Raw genomic sequence first — 16,906 nt, 5'->3', positions numbered from 1 at the left:
CTTGGTGTATAATTGTTGTCCTTCTGTTCTCCTAGGGAGGGCCGCCAGTGGTGGTAGGGTGTGCTGTGGTGCCCAAAGGGGTGAGTGGACCTGAAAGCCAGTCTGCGCTCCACCCAACAAACCGTGTACCTCAGAGCAGGTCTGCGTCTCCTGTGGGCAGAGCCACCTTTTTCTTTGCTCAGCGGAGCTAGGAACTCCGTAAGCAATGCCCCCGACAGGCTGCTTCAGTCCTGGGAAGACAGCTTTTGCTGAACCACCTTCCAAAGAGGGTGCCTTTCCCTAATTGACACAAAAGCCCCACTTCGGTGGCCATTCGAAAGTTTTCTGTTACTTTAGAACAGTTTGCATTTAGTTAAGCTTCAGTTTATCAGGACAGTGTTTGTCTTCTGGGAAGGTTACATGAGGAAGTCATACTTGATAGAAGTGTAAGCTTTGTTATTATGAAATATCATAAGCAAAGATAAAAATTCGTCAAATATAAATTATAGTTTCACGGATTGTTAATGAAGTGAAAACCCAGGCCATCACTACTCACATCCAGAAACAGAGCATTGCCAATTCCCCCAGACCTTCCGTGTGACTTTCTGATCCTAGCCCCTTCCCGCTCCCAAAGGCAGCTGTTGTCCTCAATTCTTTTCCTCGTGGTTTTCCACAAAAAGCAGGCATCCCTAAATGCTCTATTAGTTTTGCCTGCACTTGAACTTTACATAAATGCCATAAAAAATGGTCATATCTGCGTCCGACTTTTCTCCTCTGGTATGAGGTTATCAAGGCTTATCCAGTTTGTTCCTTCTCTTCACCCTTTGGAACCTGTTGTGTGATCACACCCGTTATTTATTTACCCCTTCCATTCTTGCTGGATGAGTTATTTCCAGTTCGGGGCCGTCGTTACGTGGTGCTGGTACGTTCTTGTCAGTGTCTCTCGGAACACACGTGCCGCTCATTCTTTCTGGATCTACACTGAGAAGTGGAATTGCTGGGCCATCAGGGTGTGCCTACGTTCAGGCACAGGAGATAGTGCCAAACAGGTTTCTGAGACAGCTGTACAGTTGTACTTCCCCCCAGCAAGTGAGGAGAGAGCGATTCTCTGCATTCGCACTGACAACACCAGTCTTGGGATGAGTGCGTAGTGGTGTCTCATTGTGGTTGGGTGTTTGCACTCCCCTGCTGGCCGATGAGGCCGAGAACTTTTCCACATGCTGACTGGACACCTGGAGCTTTCAGGAGCTCTTGATGTGTGCTGGGTACCCGTCCTTTGTCAAATAGATGCATTGCAAATATCAGCTCCCAGGGTGGCTCCAATTGGATTTTCCCTTTTTCGTTGAACAAAGTCTTTCATTTTAATGAAGTCTCCTTTATCCGTCTCTTCCCAGTGATCAGTGCTTTTTGCATCCTGTTTCAGAAATCTTTGTTCCGAGGACACAAAAATATTCTCCAGTGGTTTCTTCTGTGAGTTGCATTGTGTCTCCTTTCCCATTAACTAGGCACCCTCTTTAGAATTGCCATCTCCGGGGCACCTGGCTGGCTCAGTCAAGCGTCTGCCTTCGGCCCAGGTCATGATCCCAGGGTCCTGGGATCGAATCCTTGCTCAGCAGGGAGCCTGCTTCTCCCTCTGCCTGCAGCTTCACCTGCTTGTGCTCTCTCTCTCTGACAAATAAATAAATAAAATCTTTAAAAATAAGACAAAATAGGGGCGCCTGGGTGGCACAGAGGTTGGGCGTCTGCCTTCGGGTCAGGGCGTGATCCCGGCGTTATGGGATCGAGCCCCACATCAGGCTCCTCCGCTGGGAGCCTGCTTCTTCCTCTCCCACTCCCCGTGCTTGTGTTCCCTCTCTCGCTGGCTGTCTCTCTCTCTGTTGAATAAATAAATAAAATCTTTAAAAAAATAAAAATAAAAAAAAACAAAATAAAATAAAATAGCCATCTCCAGGGCACCTGACTGGCTCAGTCAGTAGAGCATGTGACTCTTGGTCATGGGGTCATGAGTTCAAGCCCCACTCTGGATGCAGAGATTACTAAAGTAAATAAGTGAGTAAGTAAGTAGTCAGATAAATAAATAAATAAATAAATAAATAAATAAATAAATAAATATTAAATAATAAAAATAAAAATTGCCATCTCCTTCCTTCTCCCCACTCAGGCCCCGCTTTCCCATACGTTTACCCCACTTTTCTAAAAATTCTGAGGGTTTCGGCAACCCAACACTCCCTCCCCAACCTTAAGCTTTGAGGGGGGCAAGAACAAAGAAAGAAAGAACAGAGCAAGAGAACAAGGCCTCGGCCAGGAGCCAGCCCAGATACTTAAGCGGCAGCAGGGCCAGGATTGTCTCTGTAATAGCAGGAGTCAAGGGTCTTAAAATCAGATTCTACCCAAGAATTGAAGTATTTTGTGTCTTTGACATTACCTTTTTTCCCCCTGTTTTCTGCTAAAAAAGAAAAAAAAATTAGTTGGGTTAGTGGCCAGTAAGAGAGACTCCCAGAGTACGAGCTTTGTTTCCGATGCATTGTTTTCTCCTTTGGCCGCTCTGTGCGCGGTCTGCTTCAGCTCACTCAGGGGGTAGAAAGCACCCCATAAAGGCAGGCCACCCCAACAGCGGCATCGCTCGGCAGGTCAGCCACGCTGCCGAGGAAATGGAAAAGCTTAAGGAGTTGGGGAGAGAAAGCTGATCCCGGGAGGCTTTAGGGTAAGGGAAGTAGGAGCGGTCACAGAAGACTGATGCTCAGGCCAGGAACAAGGTCTTGGCCGTGGCTGAGCCGCTCGCAGTCACGGACACTTGACCGCGCTGTCATTTCCCCACCTTACAGAAGTGGATCGAGGGAAGTGCCAAATGGACACAAAAAGACAATTAAAATCTCCAGAAGGAATTATCCCTTTGGCATGTTGTGTTATTATAATTAGATTGCAGGGAGAGATTACACAGTCAGCTTTTTCCCATCATAAGAGCGAGAATTCTATTTCCTGCTATAGTGATTTGTTTTGTTTTGCGAACATCTTGAACGAGTTTTCAAAGCATTTTACGCCTGATGAAACCCAAAACTCATTCTGCCCGAAGAGTATTTTTCACTCGTTGTTAAATCTCTGTAAATTTAGAGGCAAACATAAATCATATGTGTCTGATGTATTTACTCCTCACAAGATATCCTCTGTCTAGACCTGTTTGTCTGAGACGCCTCTTAAGCCTTCTAAAGCTTGTTCTCTCCAACTCAGGAAGCCAAAAATAAGTTGTACAAAACTCAGACAGCTCAGTTAAAAAACAAAACAAAACAAAGCCATATGCATTTTCACTTGAAAGACATTTCTTTTTAGTCCACCGAAGTAGAACATGAGAGGTTCTGTCAAAACTCGCCCTGTGTTAATCCAGTGAATTTTTACGGAGGGGCCTATTTGGTGCCACGTTATATTGCAGGATCTGGGAAATCAGCAGCGAACAAAACAGGCAGAATCTCTGCTCTCGTGAGCTTCCATCTTCACGGGGACTGACGATCCGAATTAAAAAATAAAATCCGAGTGTACCGCGGAGAAAAGTCGGGGTAGGAGGCCTAGGAGTGCCAGGTATGTGTGGACACCAGTGTCATACGAAGGTCGGGCAGGTGACATTTGAGCTGTGGCTCACCTTCCCCGAGGACGGGGAAGACTTGGCATCTTCTATCCCACGCCAAGTACTAGGCTTGGAAGGTCGGAATGAGGACATCATCACTTTAACAACTGCGTCAGTTAGAGTTTAAGTAACACGGGGTGGCCGCTCTGAGAAGTTCGAGCTGTGGGTCAGACCCTCTGCGGAGCCCCAGGTTCAGCTTTGGGTGTCTTGCGGTGACCCCAGGACTGAGATCCGGGGGAGGAACATGAACACGCACTCAGTCCAGAGTGAGGCCCGCACTGAGCTGGAAGTGGTTCTCAGCAAAGAGGAGACCTTTCTAGACATTCTGCTCAACTTAAAATTGCCTTGGATTTTTTTTCTCAGGCTTCCAGGAAGGCCTTGCAAATTACTCTCAGTGCAAGGGCTGCCTGTTAACTGTATCCCGAGCCGAGGTTAGATCGGACCCATGGAACCCTACCTCTCCCTTTTGTAATCTGCCTTTAATTCCTTCTTTGGGGTTACAACTAAATTTACACCTCTCATGTAATTACCAGAAAGGGTTCTCAAGGGGCCAGAAGACAAGACGGTGGATGTGATAGGCAGGGTTCTAAGAACGACCCCAAGCGACCCTCACCCTTAAATAATCTCCTCCCTACGTATGGGACAAGGGAGATGATCTGGGTAGACCTAACACATGAATGCTTTAAAAGCCGGAGTTTCCTCGGAAGCATCATAAGGACTCAGTACACCATGGGTGGGCTTGAAGGTGAAGGGGGCCCATCGGGAGCTGGAGAGGTCCCTGACTGATAGCCAGCAAGGAAACCAGGACTTTCTAGCAATAAGGTGTCAGAGTGCTGAGGTCCTACCAACAGCCAGAAAACACCATGGGGGGCAGTACCCCGAAGTTGTGAAGTCAACCAGTTTTCTGCAGCCCGAGAAAACTCTGCTTTAAATAAAGCCTCAGGACGCCTGGGTGGCTCAGTCGGTGAAGCGTCTGCCTTCGGCTCAGGTCACGATCTCAGGGTCCTGGGATCGAGCCCCGCATCGATCAGCCCATGCTGAGCAGGGAGCCTGATTCTCTGTCTGCCTTCCGCTGCCCTTGTTTGTGCTTTCTCTCTCTCTAATAAATATAATCCTTTAAAAAAAATGTTTTTAATAAATAAACAAAGCCTCCTGTGATGAGGTGAGGCCCACCCAGAGAATCTCTCTGTTTTAGGGCCAGTTCATTAGCAAGCTTAATTCCGTCTGTCAAATCCTTTTGCCACATGACATAACATGATCAAGGGAGAAACACTAGGGAGTAGAGAGCATGGGGGTGTCTGAGAATGCTGCTGCCCAGGGATCATTCTCAAAGCTGCCTGCACATCAGAATGACTTAGAGGTCACAAGTCCAGCGTGATGCAGCTTGAAATCAGGTGTCAGCTGAGCGATCTGAGGAATTACAGTCTCCCAAGCAGGGATCCTGGGCCTCAGGTCATTCTGATATGCAGGCAGCCTTGAGAACCTCAGATCTAAGAGTCTCACCTCCGCCAAAGAAAACCCTTTCAGTTCTGGATCTCAACTTGCCAAAAGCCTGTGTGTTGTAAAAAATTAGAAGCACCAACGGACATGAACCACGAGAACACTTAATGTCCTGAAGAAGACGTCACAGGTTGATCATCTAGGAAAAGTAAATAATCTGACCCTGAGGAAGAAACTATGGGATTCTCTCTGTGACCTTGTGATCCCAGCCACTCCACTCTTAGTTTTCTGTTGCTGTGATTTAGTACAAATTGAGTGGCTGAAACGACATTTATTATTAGCTCACTGCTCTGTGGGTCAGAAGTCCTGGTGAGCTCAGCTGGGCTCTTCCCTGGAGGCCCTGGGCCAGAACCAGCTTCCCGAAGCTTAAAGTTCACTCAGGGTGTTGGCAGAGCTCATCCTTTTAAATTTGCCCTGTGACCTTGACCTAATCACCAGTGTTGGCCATGGTGACCAGGGCACAACGGGGCCCTGGGAACACAGCCAAGGTGCCACCTGCAGACGTCTGGGGTGGCTGTGCCTCGTCATGCTTCTTGGGAGGGACGAGGACTCTGCAGAGATTTATAGCTGAATTCCACCCACTCACCAGAGTGCGTCCCAGGCCGGGTCCCTCAGCGAAGGGAGGGCAGAAGGCCAAGCACACTGACCATCCTTGGCCTTGCTGAGGTCAGAGGCTGCAGGACAGGGAGAAAAATGACAGAGGACACTGCAGCGCCAAACCGGTTGACTTCACAACTGCGGGGCGCTGCCACCCAGAGTGTTTTCTGGGTATTGGGAGGACCTCGGCACTCCCAACGCCTTAGTGCTAGAAAGTTCCCGTTGGCGCACAGACGCCATGGAGAACAAGCTTTCATAGGTGGATTTGGATTTGCTAGAGGCACTGCTATTTCAGACTCTATAAGGCTAGACCAAATGAGTCAGAAGTTTCCTGACAAACGAGAAAAATCCACACCACACATACGTAAGAGAGAGACTGAGAGCAGTGGGTATTTATCTCAAGTCTCTCGAGGTCATTTCTTGCTTAAGTGAACCTCCGTTTTCTGATAACATATTCTGTATGTTGGTAAGTATCTGGTAACCTCTCTCATAATCTTTGTTGCCAGGGTATGCTTCATAGGGAAAGGCTGAATCCCTGAGAGATTAAGCCAGAAGCTTTGGGTGAACAGTTGAAAAGCCCACGAGCTCCTTACTCCTTCTCAGGAAACTGAACAAAATAACATTTCTGACAGTAACAGAAGCTCCATGGGTTTAAACTCAGATAAGACCTTTGCCCTTTCGGGTGTTTTTCTTCACGATGCTTCTGTAGTCACCGGTGTATAAATATCCTAGTCATCTCTTCCTTATCTTTACTAAGATAATTTAAGTAAGGCAATTTAGTAAGAAACTTCAGTTGTCAACAGCACTGTTTTTTCCCCAGATCATCCATCACCGTAGCATTGTGATTCCCATTTTATCTTTTAATTTTAACCAAGGCTGGATCCAAGTTTGAGGGGCTTCTCATTTTACTTCACCAGCACTGAGACCGGAGGAGTGAGGTACCAAGAAGCACGGATGGGACCTGGCTGTGGCCTCGGGGGCTGCGGTCGTTAAGAACTAGATTCTGCTGTCCCCTTAGGAGCGGTGTCACGTCAGGCTGAGGCCACCAGCTCAGGAGAGGGCTCCCAGCAGGGAGAACGTCGTGGGGACACCTCCGACGATGACCCGAGACAGTTAAGTGAACATTGATCATGGGATGATCAGACTAGTTTTAGCCCAAGGTTGGGGTGTGCGGGTCACCAAACTGATTTTATAAAAACACGCATCTACTCAGCAAATATAGACTGAACACCTGCTGGATACTGTGCTCAGCAGCCAGGTCCAGACAGACAGCAAAGGGGGCCAGACGACAAAGAAAGAAAAGAGAAGGGCCGGGGGCACAGGCCCAAGGACCTCGTGGAGCAGGACAGTGCAGGGTGACCGGGGGCAGCCTAGATTGGAAAGGCCTGTCCGAGAAAGATGTGCACCTTCAGCCCAGAACGACAGGAAGAGCCAGCCCCGTGGAGCTGAGGTGGAAGGAGTCCCAGGCAGAGGGAACAGTGAGCGCAAGAGGTTGAGGCAGAAAGCAGCCTGCTGTGTTAGCGCGAGGGAATGCAGGCGTGGGCGGCTGGGCGTGACGGTGGGCAAGGTACATGGTGGGTCGGGACCAGACTGGAGAGTGGATCATGGGTTCATTCCCGGTGGAAATGGGGCTCGAGGCTTCTGGGCGGGAGTTCAAGCACAAAACGAGGGATGGCGGCTTGGCCTTTGCCGCACCCCAGAGGAGAGTGGCTGGTGACACCGGAAGTCATGCGCACCTTTGCCCTGGGTGTTCCCTTGCATTCCTCCCTGGTCTCTAGCGCAGTAGTGATCCTCTCGTCTTCCCAGAGGTTTGAATACCTTCCCTTCAAGGCAGGCTCTAACAGCCTTCATGGCTGCAGGGCCTTGAGCTCAGTATGGTGAAGGCCATGTAAATTTATTTATTTATTTATTTTATTTTATTTTATTTTTTTTTAAAGGATTTTATTTATTTATTTGACAGAGGCAGCCAGCGAGAGAGGGAACACAAGCAGGGGGAGTGGGAGAGGAAGAAGCAGACTCCTAGCAGAAGAGCCTGATGTGGGGCTCGATCCCAGAATGCTGGGATCACGCCCTGAGCCGAAGGCAGATGCTTAACGACTGCACCACCCAGGCACCCCCCATGTAAATATATTTTTAAGCACTAACAGGCATGATAGTTATAAAGAGCCCAAATATTTGTTTTCTTTCTTTTTTTTTAGAGCAAGCAAGCGGGGGGAGGGGCAGAGTGAAAGAGAATCTTTTATTTATTTTTTTAAGTTTTTATTCATTTATTTTTGCAAGAGAGAGACAGCATGAGCAGGGGGAGGGGCAGAGGGAGAAGCAGACTCCCCACTGAGCAGGGAGCCTGATGTGGGGCTCGATCCCAGGACCCCAAGATCATGACCTAAACCGAAGGCAGCTGCTTAACTGACTGAGCCACCCAGGTGCTCCAAATAGCCAAAAAGTATTAATTTGTTATTTTAATAATTAAATAATTATTAATTTAATAATTAATTTATATTACAAAATAATAATTAATTTAATAATAATTTAAAATTATTTAAAAATTTTTAAGCGAAGCATTCAGTCTCACTTGTAGTTAAAGAAATACAAATAAAAGAAGGAGATGTCATTTCTTTGCTTACCGTCTCAGAAGATTTTTCTTAAGTGATGAGCTGGGCAAAATGAGAATCCTGTTCTACCATTGATGGGAGTGTAGTTGAATCCCACCTTTTGGGAGGGAAATGTAGCTTTCGTATCAGGAATCTCAAAGTCAATATGCCCTTTAACACAGAAATTATGTTTCTAGGTATTTATTTCAAGGATATAATTATGGATGCCTGCGAAGCAAGTTTATTATAGTTTTATTTATTTAAAATCATTTTGCAAAAACTGAAAGTGATACAAATTTCCAAGAAGAGACAAATTTTAAAAATTATGATATAGTGTGTGGAATATTATAAAGCCTTTAAAAATCATGCTTTGGGCAAATGTATTTAAAGGTGCTGGGAAAAATGTGCACATTAAGTAAAAAATCAGATTCTAAAACAGTCTACATAGTATCCAATTCTATAAAAAGAAATTTATAAAAATGTTATACAAATGTTAGCAGTGATTATCTCTGGCTAAATACTGAAATTTTATTCATGCTTTTCTGTAGTTCGTTTTCTACAATGAGCATGTAAATTTTTAACAAAAAAATTATTTTTAAAATGGCATCTTTAAAAAAAAAGATTTTATGTATTTATTTGAGAGAGCGAGAGAGCAGGAGCAGGGGTGAGGGGGAGAGGGAGAAGCAAACTCCCTCCTGAGCAGGGAGCCCCATGCAGGGCTCAATCCCAGGATTCCGAGATCGTGACCTGAGCGGAAGGCAGACGCTTAACCAACTGAGCCACTCGGGCGTCCCTAAAATTGCATCTTTTTAAAGAAAGAAGCCAGATGCAAAAAATCACATATTTTATGATTCTACATATATGAATTGTCCAGAGTATGCAAATTCGTAGCGTCAGAAAGCAAATTAGTGGTTGCCAGGGGCTGGGGGTATGGGAATCAGCAGTGACCCGGCATGGGCTTCCTTTTGGGACTGATGAAAATGTTCTGGGTTTGGATAGTGGTAGTAGTTGCACAACCTTGTGAATCAACTAAAAGCTACTGGATTGTACATTTCAAAAAGTTAACTCTATGGTGTGTGAATTATATCTCAGTGAAGCTATTATTTGGGGGTTTTTAAATTTTATTTATTTATTTGCCAGCGAGAGAGGGAACACAAGCAGGGGGAGTGGGAGAGGAAGAAACAGGCTCCCTGTGGAAGAGCCTGATGCGGGGCTCGATCCCAGGACCCTGGGATCACACCCTGAGCTGAAGGCAGACGCTTAATGACTGAGCCACCCAGGCGCCCCTATTATTTGTTTTTTAAAACAGCAGTAGGAAGAGCTTACATAGGGCATCAGGAAGATGACAGGTAAGGGGTGGGTAGGGGTAGGTAGGAAATTGGAATTTAAATTTTAAAGTCTTAGCAATAGAACTTTAAAAAACGTAGCTGTGTAACTACCTTGTATATTAAAAACTAATTGAAATAAAACAGTAAAACAGAGAGATGCACAAGGTACTCTAATTTTTATTTAGTTGGGCAGTGGGATTCACAGGTATTCACTTTATTGTTATGATTCATAACCCAGATATATTCTTTGCATCAAACATATATCATGACAGGGGTACCTGGGTGGCGCAGTCAGTTAAGTGTCTGCCTTTGGCTCAGGTCATGATCTCAGGGTCCTGGGATCGAGCCCCAAATCGGCCTCCCTGCTCAGTGGGGAGTCTGCTTCTACCTTCCTCTGCCTCTTCCCTGGCTTGTGCACGCTCTTGCTCTCTCTCTCCCCATCTCTCGCTGTCTCTCAAACAAATAAATAAAATCTTTTTTAAAGAAGGAAAGGAAGAAAGGAAGGAAAGGAAAGGGGAATGGAAAAGGAAAAAAAAAGAAGGATGGCACTTTTCCAAGTGATGTCCTTTCCAACGTCCTTTCCCTGAGTTTCACCTGCTATAACTCAGAATTTTCTCTTGGCCTGGCCCCATCTTACTTTTTAAAGACAGTAAAGTGAACACTTGGTATTCTCAAAGCTTTTGCCATTTGATATAGTAATAATGTAGGTCTCATCCTGTAACAGGAGATTTAAGCCTCAACTCAGATCAGTGTTCAGCCAACGATGGCCCTGGGCCCAAATCGAGCCCACTACATGTTCTTATAAATAAAGTTTTATTGGAACACAGGTGCAGCCATCCCTAAACATTTTGCCTGTAGCTCTCTTGTGCTACAACTGCAGGGATGAGTCATTACAGTAGAGCCTTTTTGGCTGTATGACCTACAAACCAAAATTATTTACCGTGTGGCCCTTTCCAGAAAAAGTTGGCGGACCCCTCCATGAGATACAGATGTACACAAGTATCTTCTGTTATTCAAATCGTATGTGGTTCTTGGATTTCAGAGAGCAAGACGCAAGTGTTAGCGAGTGAAAGGTTGACCTCAAAACCTGAGTCTGTGCGGTTTCCAAATTCGTGTTGCAAGACCTGGGCTAGCGAGGGATAGCTGTGGTATCAGGGAGGCACAGACAAACCTCTTTGAGCCTGTTTTGAGCCCATGAGCTGGGAGCTATGTATTCTTCTCTGTGAGAGGAAAAAAGCGATCTTTGTGTTGTCCAAAACAAATCTTATTTTGCATCTGGAAAGAACACCCACATCGCGGGCAACTTCTGTTTTTCTGTCTCTGAGTTCCCACAGACAAGTATGAGCATATGCTCGTCCAGTAGCTAGCGGCCTGTGGAATACCAGGCCCTGCGGAGCTCTGTTTGTTGTTTTCTTTTTTGAGACGGGTCTCTGGAGGGCCACATGCACAATTCAAAGAACGTACAATGCTTTGATTTATTTATTGTCATCAAAGTGGTTTTTTTCCTGACTTTGTTATATATTATATAGATTCTCAGGGGAAGATGAATGTCATCACTGGCCTCAGATCTTATGAGGCCTTTTTTCACGCAGCGTCTCTGCGGCTGCGTGTGAGACACGATGGTTTGCGAAGACGTTTTGGGTTTTTTTCGTTTTGTTTTTTTAAAGATTTTATTTACTTATTTGACAGAGAGAGACAGCCAGCGAGAGAGGGAACACGAGCAGGGGGAGTGGGAGAGGAAGAAGCAGGCTCCCAGCGGAGGAGCCTGATGTGGGGCTCGATCCCAGAACGCCGGGATCACGCCCTGAGCCGAAGGCAGATGCTTAACCGCTGTGCCACCCAGGCGCCCCAAAGCTTCCATCCCTTAAACAATGTACAGGAGTGCCCGTTTCCTCCTGCCTGGTCCACTATCAGGTATAGATACTCCCTTCATCTTTCCCAATCCAAGAGGAGAAAATGGCGTCCCTTTTAATTTTTCATTACGGATACAAGTTGAGCACCTTTCATCAGTTTGTTAGCGACTTATGTATGAAATGAAATCTATCTTCTGTTAAATACTAGCACAATTGCTTTGTTTGCTTTTGTATTCACATCTTTTTTTTTCACCTCAAAGTATATAAGAGCCCTTTTTGTTGTATTTTTATCAAACTTACACGTGCCCATAATGGAAGATCTAAGTCTTAGCTGCTGTAACAGAACACCACAAACTTGGGGGTTTACACAACTAATACTTACTTCACAGGGCTCTGGAAGTGATAATGGGGGGGGGTTCTCCCTGAGCTCTTACTGAAAGGACACTAATCTCATCGGTGTCTTATCTAAAGCCAATCACCTCCCAAAGGCCCCACCTCCAAATACCATCACCCGGGGGTTGGGGCTTCAACATACAACTTTGTGGGGGGGACACAGTCCGGTCCATAGCAATCTGTAGGAGCCCCGGAGAGTTCTATTCTCTTAGGGTGGGTTCTTTCATTTCACTGATCTGATGATTCTTTGCAGTTTACCTCCACATCGCTAAATAGCGTGCCTATGCTGCTGTTTCTTGTTTTCTTTTTTTTAATTTTATTTTATTTTATTATTTTTTTAATAATGATTTTTTATTATGTTATGTTAGTCACCATACAGTGTACCCTTAGTTTTTGATGTAGGGTTTCTTGTTTTCTATTTTAGATTTTGTACCTTGATCTCCTACTATGAAAGATGAGTGTTTATCTCTTTTTCACCCCTCCTTTCTTGTCTTCCCATTCTCCCCATGTAGTTGTGCATATTTGGAACTTATATTTAGGGGATATAAATGTTATTCATAGATAAGCCACATAATAGTACATAAATTATTTTTTTCTTTTCTGTACAACCTTTGTTTTTCTCATAATTATCTTTTTGTTCTGTTGTTTACTTTAGTTTTTTTATGTAATAATCACTAATATATTCCAAACGCTTATGAAATATCCGCTTATGTCATACAAGTCAAAGATTCCACTAGGTTCACCTTGAGGGAATCTCCTGAAGACGTCTGACCTCCTCCAACATGGTTTATCGTCCTTGCCTGGTGCACAGCTCTCAAACTGGGGTCTCTCTTCACCATTCTACCTTTGCTTCTCTCTTTTTTAGAGAGAGGGAGCACACGTGTGTGTGTGTGTGTGTGTGTGTGTGTGTGCCCGCCCTTGAGCGGTTGCAGAGGGGCAGAGGGAGAGAGAGAGTCTTAAGTAGGATCCATGCCCAGTGTGAAGCCCAGTGAGGGGCTCCATCTTGTGACCCTGAGATCACGACCTGAGCTGAAATCAAGAGTCACATGCTTAACTGACTGAGCCACCCAGGTGTCCCTCTCTTTTTTTTATCTTCTGTGTCCTGGGCCCTGGCCCTATTCCTTTCTTTTTCCTGCCTTCCTTGTTTTGGTTCCTCCATTGTCTCTCTGAGCAAGGGTTCCTGGAAGGTAAAATTTTATGACCTTGCAAAAAAAAATTTTTTATGACCTTTATCTTTATTTGACTCTGACACATGATAGTTCAATTGGGTATAAAATTTTAGGTTATAAAATTTTGTTCATAATTTTGTAGGCATTGCTCCATTGTCTTCTGGTTTCCAGTGTTGCAGTGAGAACAAATAATTCCAAAACTTCTTTATGAGACCTTTTTTTTCCCCTCTCCAAAAGCTTGTAGGAGCTTCCAGTTGTCCTCAGCCTTCTAATATTTCAGGGTGATGTGCCTTGATGTGGGTCTTTCTTTCTTTTTTTCTATCATTCTGGGTACTCCTTGTACTCTTTTGGTAAGATAACTCCTGTTCCTATTTTCTTGAATTATTTTTTTGCAAATTTCCTCCTTTCTGTTTTCTTTTTCTGGTACTCCTCCTAGCCTGGCCTCCTAATTATCATCTCTTTTCACCTTTCTTCCATCTCTTTGTTTCACGGTTTACTGAGAGACTTCCTTAGTGTTCTAACATCTCTTAAATGTTTCATTTCTGCTATCATATTTTTTCACCTCATTCATCTTTTAAAATCTTTAACTGTGGTAAAATATGCATAAAATAAAATTTATCATCTTAACCATTTTTAAGTGCCCAGTTCAGTATTTGGTATATTCACACTGTTGTGCGGTCAATCTCAAATCTTCCCAAACTGAAACTGGACACATTAAACAGTAACTCCCCATCCCCTCTCCCCAGCACCGGCAGCCCGCCTTCTTTCTATCTCTGTGGTTTTGATGTCTCTAGATAGTCCCATAGAAGTGGAAGCATGCGGTATTTGTCCTTTTGTGACTGGCTTATTTCACCCAGAAGAATGTCCTCCAGGTTCATTCATGTGGTACGTGTGTCAGGAATCTCCTTCCTTTCTAAGGCTGAATAATACTCCATTGAATCTATCCGCAGTCCTATTTGTACATTCAAGGAGTTCTTTTTCGGACCCTGTGTTTTTTATAGCATTTCTGGTTTTGTTTCATAGATGGGATATCTTCTGTTAATTTTGCCCAGAACGATAGGTGGCTTTTATCCCTAAATCTTCTCCCTGCCTAAGTTCTTTCCTCCAGGTTTCTTTGTTTTGTTATTGCTTGATCTCTGTCTGTGCGCTAGAGACTTTATCGGAAAAGTCCTAGTCCTTGAGTAGTGGTTGCTCTCATATAAGTGTGGGACCCTCCAAAGCTGACTGGTGGCTCCTGGCTCGCTTGTGAGGCTTGTGACTGTGGTCTTCACTGTAGAGTGCTGTGCCTGTGCCATGTCCCTGATGGACTCCTGGTGTCTGTGTCTTCGCATCTGTCCTGTTGGGCTGCTCAGATTCCCCAGAGAAGGACCTTCCGGTCTTCTGGCTGAGGGCACCATCCTGGTAGCCAGGGTTTGGGGGAGCAGAGAAGAGCACGGGTGCCTGGGAGGGTCTGTTGACCACCTGGGTACCCTGCAGAGTCCCCTTGGTTCCCCTGTTTTCAGGGCATCACTCGTGCCTCACCATGAAATGTCATTTTTATATTGTGTTAACCTTAAAAATAAGATAGTCATTTTACCAGAAAAAAAAATGGGTTTATTCAGGAATAACAAAGGATTGCAATTTGGGATAAGCAAGCTATGGCAAAACCATAGACAAGTCCAAAACAAACAAACAAACAAGAGAAGAACATTATTTTATGGAGAAGAAGGGGGAAGTTGGGAGGAGTTGTTTTCAACAAAAGTCTATTGGAGAAAGAGCAAGAGTTCAGGGTGACCACAGTTTCTTTCTCATTGTCCGAGTTGCAGGGATAGTCGGTTTCTTGTAGGAGATACTGTGTCCATCCTGTAACGGGTCTCTCCTGTCCAGGATTCTTCTGAGGTCTGTAATTGACAACTTTTCCTGCAGTTGACCTTGAGTGGTAGGCTCCCGCTCCATCCTCCCCTTCTGTCTTTCCTACTCCATCTCAGTGAGAGTTCCCTTTATTAATTTTCACAATCGTTTGCTGATAAATGCTCTCTTAACTAAAGGAAGCTTGCTTTTGTTTTGTGTTTACTGAGAATTTGTTTTTAAATCTAGAAGTAAGAATTATGCCCAATACCCACCCTGTCCAGAGACACCATTTTACTCCCTAGGCTTCAGTTGACTTGAATGGCCTTGTAGATGGATCTAAGCCAGTCCGGTTTTTAACCACCTTCCTTCTCACCTCCTGAAGTGCCTTGCACCATCTATTTTCTGAGCCTTTGGGAAATTTTGCACTAAAATCAGGTTGGATCTTTGCTCTTCCCATTGCTGGCTTGGGATTTAGTTTTGTTAGGTCCGTTATGTTAGTTACTTCTGGTCTGTTTGCTTATCAGATGCCAGAACTTTATTTCTTTTCCTCTTTCCTTTTTTGCTCATCAGTTAACACCTTTGGGGGAAAAAAGCAATCTCTTTTTTCTGTGGTCTTGCGGGACTTCAGGAGGAAATGAAAGTAAGTCCATGTGTTCGATCTGCTTTACCTTGAAGTCGCAGAGCTCTTTATACATTAAAATATCAGCCTTTATCCGTCACCAGGGTTCCAGATCATCCTTTTTTAAAATATTTAAATCTTTCTTTTTTTGCAGTTTGTGTTTATTGTACTATATGTAGAACTATAACTTTTTTCCTGAGTGGATAGCCATTTGTTTATCATTTACTTAGCACTCTGTTCGAGTACCTGGTAGACCCAGGTGTAAACAGGAGCTTAGGAGATATCTGACGTTCTAGTCTTCCACTGACTCATCTGGTTCTTCACCACACACTGCTCGTGTGCAGGAAAATGAGAAAGTTCCGTCCACTGTGCTGTACCACAGGAGGGGCTCCTGTTAGCTGTCATTGTCACAGATGACAATTTTTCCATCTCGACGTTTCTCGTTATTTGATTTTATTTGTCAATTTTCTAGAGTTGTTGAGGCAAACTGTTGCAAATAATTCTTATTTTTTTCCTTCTTTCCAATACGTATACCTCTTGTACTTTTTTTTTTTATTGCATTCATGAAAGTCCGGAAAATGTTGAATACTACCATTGATGTTGGCTATTCTTGTCTTGTTTTCCATTCACAGTAGTATCGTACCTTTAAATATATTTTTGTTTTGTTTCCTAGTAAATACTCTCTCAGTTAAAGGAAGCTTAGCTCTGTTCCGAGTTTACTGAGATTTTTTCTTTTTAATCTGGAAATAGATAAGAATTATATCAAATTCCTTTCTGGCATATGTTGAGTAATACATAAGGTGTTTTCTCTTTCAACCCATTTATGTAATTGACATAAATGTGTATTACATTATGTAACAGATTTCCTCATGGGAGCAAAATCCCAACTTGGTCTAGTACATATATTATTCCTGGGGGAACATCGCTGCTTAATTATGGTCATTATTTAATATGAAGTATATTGAATTTATTTATTTATTTATTTTTGTTGTTGTTTTTATAGTTTTTTTTAATTTAAATTCAATTTAGTTAACATGTACTGTATCATTAGTTTCAGGGGTAGAATTTAGTGATTCACCAGTTGCATATAATACCCAGCTGAAGCATTTTTTTTTTTTTTAAGATTTTATTTATTTATCTGACAGAGATAGAGACAGCCAGCGAGAGAGGGAACACAAGCAGGGGGAGTGGGAGAGGAAGAAGCAGGCTCATAGCAGAAGAGCCTGATGTGGGGCTCGATCCCATAACGCCGGGATCACGCCCTGAGCCGAAGGCAGACGCTTAACCGCTGTGCCACCCAGGCGCCCCAGCAGCTGAAGCATATTTTTATACTCTGTTAGTAACAAAGGGACATTTGGCTTCTTGTTGTTGCCTGGCTTAGGTATAAATGAATTTTTGTGTTAATAAGACCTGGTGTTTTGTTGAGAT

The 16,906-nt window shown here is 44.2% G+C and overlaps 1 protein-coding gene across 8 annotated transcripts in view; it reads left to right on the top strand.

Annotated features, from left to right (window-relative positions):
- The window catches only part of SPECC1 (sperm antigen with calponin homology and coiled-coil domains 1), a 257,749-nt gene that overhangs the window by 200,836 nt on the left and 40,007 nt on the right, over nt 1–16,906 (top strand). Inside the window, exon 14 of one of the 8 annotated variants that reach the window (XM_045778243.2) lies at nt 36–16,600. The exons of the other annotated variants lie outside the window; for them this stretch is intronic. Within the exon in view, the coding sequence (XP_045634199.2) occupies nt 36–191 (156 nt within the window). The 3' untranslated portion in view covers nt 192–16,600. Of the gene's footprint in view, nt 1–35; nt 16,601–16,906 lie in introns of those variants that run through there. 8 annotated transcript variants of the gene reach the window in all.

The sequence above is a fragment of the Ursus americanus genome, chromosome 14 (genome assembly GCF_024610735.1).
Source record: "Ursus americanus isolate L20-20 chromosome 14, mUrsAme1.1.p, whole genome shotgun sequence".
Taxonomy (NCBI): domain Eukaryota; kingdom Metazoa; phylum Chordata; class Mammalia; order Carnivora; family Ursidae; genus Ursus; species Ursus americanus.
The sequence above is the reverse complement of the archived record's forward strand: the minus strand, read 5'-3'. Positions and strand labels throughout refer to the sequence as shown.